Source organism: Apodemus sylvaticus, chromosome 10 (assembly GCF_947179515.1).
Source record: "Apodemus sylvaticus chromosome 10, mApoSyl1.1, whole genome shotgun sequence".
Lineage (NCBI taxonomy): Eukaryota > Metazoa > Chordata > Mammalia > Rodentia > Muridae > Apodemus > Apodemus sylvaticus.
The window spans coordinates 37,126,002-37,139,747 of record NC_067481.1 but is presented as its reverse complement, the minus strand read 5'-3'; the positions used below and the strand labels follow the sequence as shown (position 1 = coordinate 37,139,747).

The following is a 13,746-nucleotide window of genomic DNA, read 5'->3' as shown; positions in this document are numbered from 1 at the left end:
CACATACTTCCCAGCACTTCTGATATCCAGTTCTGGCACGTGGTTCTGGCAGGAATTAGGGCGAACTTTTCAACTTCAGGCTTGGAACCCGAATCCAGGTCACACAACCTCTCGGCCCAGGCAGACCAGTAGGTCTGGCGTAGAGCGATGCGCAGCCGGAAGCCCCAAAGTTCTCGTCCGGATCGCGGCTCCCGGTACACAGCCCGCTGCCAAGCAGGTTCCTGGACCTACCCATTCTTAACCTCAAGTACTGGAGGACTCCGAAGCATGTGACTGATCACTAAAGCACGCAAGACGTGACAGTCACGCAGTCTTAATTAGCACACACATCCGCCTCTACGACACTAGGAAAAAATCAGCAACCGGACCACAGGGCGGGTCTACAATGTCCAGGGCGGGGCCTAGAGGCACCTCCTACTTCTCTGGGTGAAGGCGGGGCTAGGTACTCGGGGCGGGGCCTAAAGGTTCCCTTCTTGGCCGGGGGAGGGCGGGGCCGGGATGAGCGTGGGGCGGGGCCTGGAGGTGCCCTCCTCCACTAGGCGAGGGCGTGGCCCGGCGAAGGCGGCCCGCGCGTGACGACGTCTAGGGAGCGCGCGCGCTGCCGCGGGGCCAGGCCGGGCGCTGCTGGTGCTGGTGGTGTCCGAGGCTTGGCGAGAGGGGTTTGCGGCCGCGTGTCGGGCTGTTGGTGGTATTGTGGCTGCCGAGGCCGCCCGCTCCTGGTCATGAGAGGTCAGGCCTGGGAAAGGGGGTGAGGCGGAGGGTTTCCGGGGAGAAGAGCCGAAGCTCGGACGTGGGTGGAGAACTCTGTCCTCGCGGATTCCGGAAGAGTTGGCGTTTACTTTTTTCTCCCTTTTCCCTTTTCTTGTTTGTGTATGAAGGAGGGCAGGTTTTGTGTTTCTTTTTTAATAGCAGAGACACAAACTGTCCTGTCCCAAGTCGCTCTTCAGAGAGTGAGGCGATAGAGCCGCCGTGGCTTCCGAGCCTCTTCGAAACGTCACACAGTAACTGCACGGTTTCAGCCAGCCTCCGCCGCAGCTAGCTCCATCGCGGGGGAAACGGGAGAGGCCCGGCGGCGGGCTCTGCATTTCGTCGGGCGACAGCGCGACTCTGGCACCCTGGTCTGAGATCCACACTGGATCACGTAGGGATCTTGCTCTGCCCACAGCCTCTCTTCTGACACCCCCAGCCAAGCCACAATACCGATGATGGCATTTTTATTTGGGAGGCTAACTCCTTATTTAGACTAAAGCATCACTTAGCAATTACATGATGACTTACCCCCAACGGCCCCCTTTCAAAGGTAGTTGACTAACAATCTTTTGGGAGGAGAAGAAATATTCTCTGTAGCACCATTAATTACCGAAAGCCTTATTAGCTTTGTGGAAGCATAAAATGAGGTGTTTATTATCTTTGTTGATGCTTAATTAAGGTACTGATTTTTCCTTCTAAACATTAATGAATCTGTACCAAAAAAATCTATTGTATTTATTTAGTGTGTGTGTCAGAGGACTTGTGGGAGTCAGTTCATTCCTTCCACCATATGGGTTTAGGTGATTTAACTCAAATTAATGGTCTTGACTTGCTCACCCAGACATCTATCTCACCCACCCTTAGCAAACTTATTAATGTGGACTCAGCCTCAGAATGCATGTGCCCACTTATTCAGGATGAGTCCTGCTATTCATAGTGGTATCTGCTGGGCACCCCCTTCTATGACTGTCAGCTGATGTCTTTTGTCATTCGAGAAATCAAGACATCTGCAGTTCAAAAGCAAATGTTCACCAAATATGCTTTGTATTTTAAATAGCCCCCAAGGTTCAAAACTCATTGGACTTTGGGTGGGGTAGGGCAGGGCAGCCGAGCTTTGGCCTTAGCAAAGATTGAAGGAGTGTTAGAGGACCTGAAAATTGTCTGTGACTGTCAACTGCCCCTTTAGTGAACAAAGGACACCTAATGAACCGATGCACTGCTTGTGATTAACTTAGAATGCTTTCTGCTCTTTATTTTACTTTTAAGGAGAAAGAGTCCTGAAGCAAAGACATTTTAGAGAGAAAATACTCAAGGGCCATGCAAGCCAGCTGTAACCAACTGCATGATCCTCCTGGCACTGCACACGATGAAGATGCTGCAGCCTCCCCATGTGTTCATTCAAGAGCTACAGAAGGTTCCCTTCACCCTGGAGATGTACATATCCAGATAAACTCCGGATCAAAAGAATATTCTGAAAATCCAAGCTCTAGAAATACAAGGTCAGGCGTCTGTACCTGTGCCCATGGATGTGTGCATAGTCGTTTCCGGAGTTACTCCCACAGTGAAGCAAGGCCACCTGATGACTTTGCCACAGAGTCTGGGGAACATGGAAGTGGCTCCTTCTCAGAATTCCGCTATCTCTTCAAGTGGTTGCAAAAGAGTCTTCCTTATATTTTGATTTTGGGTATTAAACTTGTTATGCAGCATATAACAGGTAGGAAATAAAACTGCTGAATTCAGATTCCCTTTTTATTGATAATTTTAACACATTTTGGTTGCTAGCTTTTAAAAAGTATTAGCATATATAATCTTGTTGAATTTTTTCTTTTCTTTCAATTAACTAGAACTTATTTTCTAACAGGAATTTCTCTTGGAATTGGGCTGCTAACAACTTTTATGTATGCAAACAAAAGCATTGTAAATCAGGTTTTTCTAAGAGTAAGTATAACAAGCAACTAAATTATTAACTGTTTCTCTTTACAGAATTAGAGGTAACTCTGAGAGAAGCAGAAGTTACTTTCCAGAGGACTAGGAAACAACAGGATATGTTATGATGTCCACCGCATGCTTGTTTTTTTTTTTCTTTTTGTTTTTTTCGAGACAGGGTTTCTCTGTGTAGCCCTGGCTGTCCTGAACTCACTTTGTAGACCAGGTTGGCCTCGAACTCAGAAATCTGCCTGCCTCTGCCTCCCAAGTGCTGGGATTAAAGGCTTATGCCACCACTGTCCGGCCTCCCCCACCCCCACCGAACACAGGGTTTCTCTATGTAGCCCTGGCTGTCCTGAACTGGACCTAACTCTGTAGACCAGGCTGGCCTAGAACTCAGAAATCCACCTGCCTTATTTTCTAAATGATTTAGAATAAGTTCCCTGTCCCAGTGCTTAGTTACCTCACCTTACTTAGTTGTTTGGTTCCTAAAAAAAAGAAAAGCCTAGACAAGAGGATTAAGAGTCTTAGACCATACTGTGTGATCTAGTTTGGCAAGGACCTTCGTACTTTGAGTTAATGATACAGAGTAGTATAATATTTTAAAAAGTTAGTTGATGCACCATGAGATTGGCAATAAATAAAAGTAAACATTGAATAAATGGACATTGGTATTTTAAGTGTGTGTTTGATACAGGATTTCTTTTTTTTTTTTCTTGCTTTTTGTTTTGTTTTGTTTTGTTTTGTTTTTTTTGCGGATTTGGGTTTTTCGAGACAGGGTTTCTCTGTATAGCCCTGGCTGTCCTGGAACTCACTCTGTAGACCAGGCTGGCCTCGAACTCAGAAATCCGCCTGCCTCTGCCTCCCAGAGTGCTGGGATTACAGGCGCGTGCCACCACCGCCCAGCTGATACAGGATTTCACTATGACTTTCTGGTTGGCTTGAAACTCACTGTATAGACCAGGCTGGCCTCAAAGATGTGCCTGCCTTCTGAGTGCTAGGATTAAAGGCATGCCCTATCATGAATGGCATATGTCTCTTATTTAAAAAGAATAACCTCAAGAAGTTTTTCTAGTAGTGTGAAAAGTTTTAATCATCTGAATCATTAGAAAAAGTTCCAAGAATCTATGAAATTTCCCCGTAAGAGGAGTCATATCTGGGAATTTATAGTATAGCATATTAACAAAACTTTTAGTGCATAGTTCAAAACTAGCACAGGTTAATGCTGGGCACAGTGGTATGTCTTATAATCCAGCACCAGGGCTGCTGAAGCAGAAAGATTGCCATGAATTCACAGCCAGTTTGGACTCTTATAGTGAGTACCAAGCCACCTTGTGCTACAGAGTGAGACCCTCTCTTTAGAAAACAACAAAAATATTAGTACCAGATGGACTTCTTTAACATTGGAAATTTTGCCCATAGATAATGAGGTGTCTAAGTCGTCCTCTGCTTGCCTTACACACAGGGCCCAGCGGCACTCTTACATAGTATTCTTAGTGTGCTGGAGCTTTAACCTGGCAGTGAAGTCACTTGTAGGTTTCCACTGTCCGGAATCATGTTAGCGCTCAAACAGTGTTCAGGTTATGGATTAGGCTGCTCAACTATAAGACCTTTAATTAAACTTGAATTTTAAAGATCAAAATTACTGCATATTTATGAACTGATTTACTTACATGAATTTTTAAAATTTCTGTTTTGTAGAAGAGAAAAAAATAAAAGAGTCTCAGAGGTAAAGATTGCTTTGGGCAGGTCCTTTATGTCAGCGAGGAAACTGGTCTCTTGGGCTCCTAGGTCTTGTACGTTTTAATTTTTTATGGGGGTGATGGTTTGAAACAGGGTCTCTACACAGTCCTGGCTGTCTTGGAACTCTGTGTAGACCAGGCTGGCCTCAAACTCACAGAAGCCTGGCTCTGCCTCCCCTGTGCTGGGATTAAAAGTGTGCGCTGCCATGCTTAGTTTGCATTTGAAAATTCTGCTCAGAGTTTTGTTAATTAAGTATTAATAAAAACAGTGGTTGTGGTAATGAACAACTTAAAATGTTTTTTATTCTTAATAAGATACAGACTACCTGCTAAATTAATACATTGATCATCAAATAAAGATGCTGTTTATTATTACTTAAAATTCTGGCCTAACACTACATAGTAAATTACAGAATTGTGTCTTTTTCAGGAACGGTCGTCAAAGCTTCACTGTGCTTGGTTACTGGTGTTCCTGGCAGGTTCTTCCATCCTCTTATATTACACCTTTCATTCTCAGTCACTTCATTACAGGTGATCAGAGATCCTAGTATACGTCTGTTGTTTATCATTTATTCTACAGCACTTTGCATATATCCTAATTGCATGTAATGCTTATTAGAGTTCAATTTTTAATTGTCTCCTTTCAAGATTGACAGGTGTGACTTACAGATTTGTATCCCCAATACCATGGCATGTAGGATGTGCTCAATAAGTACTTTTTGATAAGTAGATTTCTGTTGAATCAGGTTTTTTGCTCTTTGTTTTTGAGATAGGATCTGTGTAGTCCAGGGTATCAACATGCATTCCTCCTGCCTTAGCTTCTTGAGTGCTGGAAATACAGGTAATGTGCACTCACCATTTTTAATCAGTGTTTATTTAGTACCACTAGGTAGTTATTACCAAAACACATGTTAACATGCATTTCCATGTCAGATATTCTGACTTTTTAACTTTAATGAGATAATTAGAAGGCCTGGGTTCGGCAGCATTAATAGTAACAAGTCTGAGCTGTAACGAGAAGTAGAGTGGGTATGAGACAGGAATGACCTGTGGCCTGGGAAGACAGGGCCATGGTCAAGAGCACCTGCTATTTTCCAGAGGAGACTCTAGGTCCGGGGTCTGATGCCCTATCTGACTCCACAGGCATCTGCACTCAGATGCACACATACTGCCCGTCACCACACAGACACAGCATTTTAAATTTGGCGTTATCAGAATATATATGCTTGATACTTTAAAATTACAAGACTGAATATATATGATACTTAAAAGTTACAATACTGGCTGGGCATAGCCTGTAAACCCAGTGAGGTCAGCCTAGGTAAAAGAACACATGAAACAAAAGAGTCTCAACGATACTGTACAAAGCCAACCAGAATAAGAAGTTTAGGTGGAGAAGGCCCAGCCTGGACGTAAAAGGAGGTAACGTCTCTGACTTTAGTAGAGCTACTTACTGTAGGAGTGTATTGCTAGATGCCTGGAAAAAACAGGCTAGGGGTATAGTTCAGTGCTAGAGCTCTGAACTATCTCATGAAATACATAAAATACTGCAGCAAACTTAAAACCTTTACATTTGTATGTTGCCTTAATAGATGTTTATGTTTTTCTCTTGGTAGCTTAGTTTTCTTAAACCCTACACTTGAACAGTTGAGCTTCTGGGAAGTTCTTTGGATTGTTGGAATTACAGACTTCATTCTGAAATTCTTTTTCATGGGTTTAAAATGCCTGATTTTACTGGTGCCTTCTTTCTTCATGCCTTTTAAATCAAAGGTAAGAAACTAATGCTTATTGGAATGATGTTAGCAAAACCCCTGAATGCTAGCTGGTCTTCATTTATATGTCTCAGTTTAGAGGCCAGAAGAGGGCATCAGATCCCCTGGGCCTGAAGTTTGTAAGCTGCCATGTGGCTGTTGGGAACCTAGCTTAGGTCTTCTGGAAGTGCAAGAAGTACTCTCGCACACCTAAATAGCCTAATTTTTATTACTTCTGCCTGACAACCACTTGCTCAAGTACTTCAACTGAAAATATTAATTGGCTAAAATCAGAACTATATTTCCTTCAAAATAATTGAAAACTCAATCTTCACATCTATCAGAGAATTCTAGATTTGTACTTCTGCTTTTCTCCAAGGCATTGCCAATTGATAAATGACTACATGAACAGTCAGTCAGTGGCTTAGTGAGGTAAGTTTTCACTCTCTGGCCTGAGCTATTCAGAAACTCCTTGCAATCCTACCATAGCCTCCCAAACGCTGGCTATGAATGTGAGTCACTATGCCCAGCTTATAAATTCAGACATTTCTTTCACATTAATTATTTTTTATGTGTAACTCTCCACTATATGGGTTCTAGAAAGTGAACTAAGATCATTACCCATTAAAAACTGGGTCATCTCCCTGGCCCAACACCAAGCTAAGTCATGTAATAACGATGACATGTGATAGCCAAGTTGAATTTGTGTTAATCATAATTCTGAGATATAATTTCAATTATTGTGATTAGTGCATTATATACTTATGATGCTATCCTTCCAATAGAGTCTGTGATATGTGTTTAATACCTTGGGTAGCTGAACTTATTTCTTTTTTTCTTTTTTTTAAGATTTATTTATTATATGTAAGTACGCTGTAGCTGTTTAGACACACACACCAGAAGAGGGCGTCGGATCTCATTACAGATGGTTGTGAGCCACCATGTGGTTGCTGGGATTTGAACTCAGGACCTCTGGAAGAGCAGTTAGTGCTCTTAACCACTGAGCCATCTCACCAGCCCTGAACTTATTTCTTTTTCCTTCCTTTTTTAGGGATATTGGTACATGCTTTTAGAAGAATTGTGTCAGTATTACCGAATTTTTGTTCCCATACCAGTTTGGTTTCGGTACCTTATAAGCTACGGGGAGTTTGGTAATGTAACTACATGGAGTCTTGGGATATTGCTGGCTTTACTCTACCTCATACTAAAAGTAAGTAACATTAACTTTGGCAAAGTGACTGCTATACTAATTCCTGGTTTTATATTACCACTAAGTTGCCTCAAAATTTATCTTCATTTATCAGTAATTGAAAGTAATGGCAAGCCAGGCAGTAGTGGCGCACACCTGTAATCCCAGCACTCTGGGAAGCAGAGTCAGGCGGATTTCTGAGTGTGAGGACAGCCTGGTCTACAGAGTGAGTTCCAGGACAGCCAGGGCTACACAGAGAAACCCTGTCTTGAAAAAAACCAAATCCAAAAAACCAGAAAGAAAGGAAGGAAGGAAGGAAGGAAGGAAGGAAGGAAGGAAGGAAGGAAAGAAAGAAAAAAAAGAGAGAAAGAAAAGAAAGAAAGAAATGGCAAACTCTTACCTATTTAGATATGTAATGCTGACATACACCTGTAATCCAGGCTAGAGAGGCAGGAAAATCATGAGTTTGCCAGCTTTGGCAACCAGAAAGACCACCTCAATAAAGACAGTGATCAAGCAAGAGTAGAAGGAGCCTAATGGTCTGGGGAAGTGGGGGACTCCATTGTTGTTGTGTTGCCCTGGGTGCCTTGACCTCCTAAGTACCTGCCACCGAGCTAAGCTCCATTTTTGTTGAGTAGCAGAGATTAACATACATGTGATATCTAAGAGAGATTAAGTAGAAAAGACACTAACCTCACAGTGCCATTTGTAATACAGAGTTCTCAGAGGAGTATCTCCTCTTTACTTTATGCCTGGTCCCTTCAATTTAGCACTTTATAAACTTTCTGAGAGAAAGAGAACGCTCAAGTGAACGCCTGTGTGTGTGTGTGTGTGTGTGTGTGTGTGTGTGTGTGTGTGTGTGTGTTTTGGGGCATCGATGTAGCTCTGGCTGTGCTGGAACTTGTTACATAGACCAATGAAACTTGTTTTCTGAGACATGGTTTCTCTATGTAGCCCTGGATCTCACTCTGTAGACCAGGCTGGCATCCAACTCAGAGATCTGCTTGCCTTTGCTGCCAGAGTGCTAGGATCAAAGGTGTATGCCATCACCACCCCCCAATACTTTGAAATCTAATGCCAAGGGTATTTGAATCTGCCCCTCCCTCTTTATTGCAACTTTGTGTATAAGTGTTCTCCCTGTATTTATGTTTGTATATCATGAGTGCAGTGTCCACAAAGGCCAGAGGGGGTGGCATTGTCTGGGAGCATAGTTAGAGATGGCTGGTTAAGCCTCTATCTGGGTGCTAGGGATGGATGGAATGGAACAGCAGCCAGTGCTCTTATCCTCTAGTCCTTATGCTGCAATGTCTTTGACATAGGTCTATTTGTCGTAATTATATTGTAGCTGTAGGTTAAGAGGTGGCTCAGATCTATGCGCTACTTTATTAAGCTTGAAATAAATTCATAATAGACTAGTATGATATATAATGAACATTAGGTTAGGTGGGAATTGAATTTTACCTTTGGTCTTTAGATTTAGCATATAGAGGTTTTGAATTAATACACTTGTCTCTTTATCTTTTAGCTTTTGGACTTTTTTGGACATTTGAGAACTTTCAGACAGGTCTTACGAGTATTTTTTACACGACCAGTAAGTACTTTTATCAGTTAAGGGGAATACTTCTACCTGTTTCACCCTTATTTTCTCTAGTAGTGTTACAAATAGAAATTCATAAACTGTTCCTCTTCTACTTTGAGATTTTCTAATGTTTTGGCACTTGGGGCTGTAATGACTTAGAAGTTTGAATTCCACCAGCAGTCCTTAAATTTCCCTGCCCACCAGTCGCTTCAGTGCTTCTGGACTGCAGTGTCCCTTGCCCTTGCATTCCCTCTGTCATTGTGGGTCTGGGGCTCAGTGGTAGACACTTAGATATCCTGTAAAAGGAAGCACAAAAGCAAATCCATTGGACATCTTTTAGGATTTACAAACACACTTTAAAAACCTAGTCATGGACTTTTGTTTTCCTTTTTAATCCACTGATATTTGCTTTGTATATTTTTATTAACATTTCCTATTTCACTTTTATGAAAACACTTTAAGTATGAGGACACTTTTAGTTTGAAGACAACTCAGTAAAAATCATCCCTTGCAATTTTCGTACTAAAAGAAATTTCCTCTTACTCAATTCTGTATTTGAAAATTAAGTTTTCTTTCTAGGTAAGCACTCTACCAACAGCAATATCTGTTCATAACAGGCTGTTAGATTTTAAGGGAAGTAGGGGTGGGAATGAAAGAGTCCTTGGTCCCAGATTTAAAGGTTAAGAGTCAGCCTGAGCATTTCAACAAGAAAGTCTAGCAAACAAAACAAAACAAAAAAAGCAAAAAACTATTTATAGCATAATCCAAACTAACTAGCTGGGGGACTTTTTTTTAAGTATAGAATAGAATTTTTTTTTTTTTTTAGGGCATGGGAGGGGAGTTAAGTGGGAGGGAGAGACAGACAGATGGGGGTGGGGAGGGAAGAGGAAAGGAGAGGAATAGAGGCTGGCCATGAGCACCTGGGAAGACTGAGGAGAGAGGGAGCGAGAGCAAGAATGAGGGACCTTATTTTTTTTTTTTTAAATCATTAACGATACATTTGGGAGGCAGAGGCAGATGTATCTCTGTGAGTTAAGGCCAGCCTGGTCTACAAAGTGAGTTCCAGGAGAGCCAGGGCTACACAAAGAAACCCTGCTAAAACAAAGAAAACATTAAAAAAATACAATAGCCGGGGCGGTGGTGGCGCACGCCTTTAATCCCAGCGCTTGGGAGGCAGAGGCAGGCAGATTTCTGAGTTCGAGGCCAGCCTGGTCTAGAAAGTGAGTTCCAGGACAGCCAGGACTACACAGAGAAACCCTGTCTCGAAAAAAACAAAACAAAACAAAAATAATACAAAATGAAATAAAATTCAGAGTTTAGCTTTAAGTTAGTTCAATTGTGGTTATAAGCATTTTACTTGGCTGAATCTAGTAAGATTAGTGCTGAAACAGCCTCAAGACAATGCCCCGTGGGCTGTTGGTGTAACTTGAGAGTGCTTGCCTAGCATGTGTGAGAGGCCATAGGTTCAATACCTAACACAGAAGAAAAACAAAATATTAAAATAAGCACTGAGTAAGCCAGGCGGTGGTGGCGCACACTTTTAATCCCAGCATTTAGGAGTCAGAGGCAGGCGGATTTCTGAGTTCGAGGCCAGCCTGTTCTACAGAATGAGTTCCAGGACAGCCAGGGCTACACTGAGAAACCCTGTCTCAAAAAAACAAAACCAAAAAAAAAAAAAAAAAAAAAAAGCACTGAGTACATATAGATGCATTTGTCAACCTTATGAACAAAAATGGAAGTGACCATAAGGGTAAATACTCACTCAGAGGACTTTCACTGTAGCCTTTGTTAGCCCATCCTAACTAGGACCTGTCTTGCTTTGTTTCCATGAAGCCCTTGGGTGGTGTTTCCCACCTTCCCCCTTCATGTTGACAGAAAACTTTGTTCATAACCGATGTGTATGGATAATGATTAAACCCTGTTGACTTTAGTAAAAAAGTCAAGATCTTAGAGCTCAAATTATTCTTAGGACTTTAAAATGAATCCCATCTTAGAATGTCCAATGTCTGGGCTACTAATTCAGTCTCCAGCATGGAACACAACCTTATTTATTTATTTTTTTTAAATTGAAATAGTGCTAGGGATTGAGCCTTGGGCCTCAAACATGTGCTACCACTGAGCCATATCCCAGACCAGATATGTATTTCAAAACCAAACTCTCCACAGGGATTACTTTCAACAGAATTTGTCTTTATAGAGTTATGGAGTGCCTGCCAGCAAGAGACAGTGTTCAGATATGGATGGTATTTGTTCAATATGTCAAGCTGAATTTCAGAAGCCAGTTCTTCTCTTTTGTCAAGTAAGATTTCTAAACAAATTATATATAGCATTTTTTTTTCAGATTTGTTAAAATCACATTTATGTTTTAATGGGAAGTTGTATTCCAGGATGAAAGGGATATGGTAAACTGTTCAAATTATATCCCTTAGGTTCTGATGATTTTTGTGCAGAGGAGCATAAGAAAAGTGTGTGTGTGTGGGGGGGGGATTACTTGGTCAACTACTTAGATACCAAAGCAGTTGGCAAATAGGCTCCATTTCTAACTGGATACTAGTCTTGCTCAACAGTAGCAGTTGTTAATGTATAAGTCACCATTAAGCAGGTAAGTGATCTTAGGCAGCACCTGGGAAAACAGTTAAGTAGGATTAGAGCACTTATACTGGCTCAGCCATTGAAACAGTCATTTTCACGTTTGTAAACTGCTAGGACTGATGTTTTCTGAAATCCTTTGTAACTTTAAAGAATGTGACCTAGAGCATCATTGTGTAAGATCTGCTTCTTCATTCCCTTACAGCATATATTCTGTGAAGAATGTATTACCTTATGGTTTAACAGAGAGAAAACATGTCCACTGTGCAGAACTGTGATTTCAGAACATATAAACAAATGGAAAGATGGAGCCACATCATCTCATCTTCAGATGTACTAAGTCGTACAAACTATTAAGGCCTCGAGACATGAATTTTATCTGGTTTGCTAACTATTGATAAAGGCATCATAATTAGTCTCCAGCAGTAGAAAAATGGTTTTTCAGGAGTAGAAAAATGGTTTTAGGGTATCACGAGACATATGTTTATAGTTCAGTTTCTCAAAAGTTTAAGTGCAAGAGCCCTACATTTTTAAACTATATATTCACCTTAATAAATATGCAATACTTAATCCACTTATTTGACAGATAATTGCAGTGTTAAATTGGAAATGTGGTTTATCATCAATAATACCAAAACAGCAATTAGAAACTAGAACTAGACATTTTAAAGGGGTTCAGGTAGTGTTTCCTGACATGGTTTTCAGAATAAAGATTTTGCATAGTATTTTAAGATATATATATATATATATATATAATCTAAAACAATTTTTCAGACTTTTATAATTCCCATTCTAAAAATGCTTAAATTTTTCATAAAATTGTATTTTTAAATGAAAGTTCTAAATGCTATATTTTACCTATAACAATTACATTTTTTAAGTGAAGATTTACTGAGGATGATATATTTTAATACTGTACTGTGCTCTATGACTAGTGATCAGTGAGAATAAATGATTTAGATTCATTCACCTGGTGGACCAGTTAATGCCCCTTGCCGTTAGCTGTCTTGTGTTGTGTGTAGTACCATGTAATAGCTTGAAATAATTAAATGATTGGAATGTGGGCTGGGGGTGTAGCTCACAAGTTGTACAATCACCATCCGTTGCGATATGAAAGCTTGAACTCAAGGCCATGGTGGAGTGCCTGCTTATGTGCACTGTGTTCTGGCTGAATTCCACATCGAAGAGAAAGGGGGAAAACTGCAGCTTTTACTCGGGGGAAGCCAGAACATTTGGTGCTAGTCATCTCCCGCTGATTTCTGCAAGAAGAAAAGGTAATGGAGCACTTTATCTTTCCTTTGTTTCAGAGGAAACTTCAAGTTTCCTCTAAAGATTCTGAAATCTTCACCATGTCTAAAGGCTGCTACTGCTAAGTTAAGGCTTCTACCCAGTTATCATCAGTAACAAGGAAATGAAAGTGGGAAGGAGAAGTTGAGACAAAAGTAAATTTGCGATGTAGGGGTTCTAGAGATGGCTCAGCAGATTAAGACATGTGCTGCTCTTCCAGGACAGAGTTTATGCTGAATGCTGGGATTTCAGGCCACCACCTGACTAAAATTAAATTTTAAAGACAGCACATGGTTTAATTAAGGATAGTGACCAAGTGCCATAGGTGAAATCATGATTGCACAGCTCCTACCTATGACAGAGGTACAGAAAAACCATAATACGCTCAACCAGATACATGCCACATAATTACTTTTTCTTTCAAATGAGTATTCACTCTATATATGTGTATGTTGTGTGTGTACACACAAATATGGTCTATTATACACACATATGCACACACACCTTGTCTAATGAGAATCACTGCTAAGTACATTATCTTCCTGGCTTTGTGGTGAAGCTTTAGTTGTATTAGATACACAAGGGATGAATGAGAGAAAGCAATTGAAAGTCAGCTGAAATGACTTCCTATTCAAAACTATTACATTCAGCTCTCTTATAACACTTACCAAGGTTTACTACCTAATAGCTGTTCAGGCAGCTTGAGTATTTTTGTTTGTTTGTTTTTAATATGACTAAATAACAAAGGGAGTTTGTAGAAGACTGCAGTGGGTTTTTTCAGAAGGGTATCACTTAAAATAGAAAATGGGCAGTAAGTAGTAGTAAATACTTTAATCCAAGCACTTAAAAGGCAGAAGCAGGTGGATCTGAGTTAGATCCCCACCGGGTCTCCAGAGCGAGTTACAGGGCAGGTGGGCTAGAGAGAGAAACCCT

The 13,746-nt window shown here is 41.1% G+C and overlaps 1 protein-coding gene across 2 annotated transcripts; it reads left to right on the top strand.

Moving 5' to 3' along the window:
• The first annotated feature begins 543 nt into the window (after positions 1-543).
• Positions 544-12,491, top strand: Rnft1 (ring finger protein, transmembrane 1). 2 transcript variants are annotated; one of them, XM_052196270.1, is made up of 9 exons: positions 544-729; positions 2,017-2,464; positions 2,612-2,688; positions 4,849-4,949; positions 6,035-6,188; positions 7,221-7,379; positions 8,884-8,949; positions 11,135-11,236; positions 11,732-12,491. In XM_052196270.1, the coding sequence occupies exons 2-9, from the start codon at positions 2,068-2,070 to the stop codon at positions 11,864-11,866; spliced, it is 1,191 nt and encodes a 396-aa protein (XP_052052230.1). In that variant the 5' UTR covers positions 544-729; positions 2,017-2,067; the 3' UTR covers positions 11,867-12,491. The 2 variants fall into 2 exon arrangements, with proteins under 2 accessions (XP_052052230.1, XP_052052231.1); XM_052196271.1 differs by lacking the exon at positions 544-729 and adding an exon at positions 741-1,141.
• The last annotated feature ends 1,255 nt before the right edge of the window (positions 12,492-13,746 follow it).

What these genes read in the sequence shown, in the direction of transcription:
- Rnft1 (XM_052196270.1), top strand. Translation starts at nt 2,068, where the DNA reads ATGCAAGCCAGCTGTAACCAACTGCATGATCCTCCTGGCACTGCACAC. An exon ending in TGTTATGCAGCATATAACAG is followed by an intron (nt 2,465 to 2,611) that starts GTAGGAAATAAA and finishes ATTTTCTAACAG; the next exon opens with GAATTTCTCTTGGAATTGGG. An exon ending in TCATGCCTTTTAAATCAAAG is followed by an intron (nt 6,189 to 7,220) that starts GTAAGAAACTAA and finishes TTCCTTTTTTAG; the next exon opens with GGATATTGGTACATGCTTTT.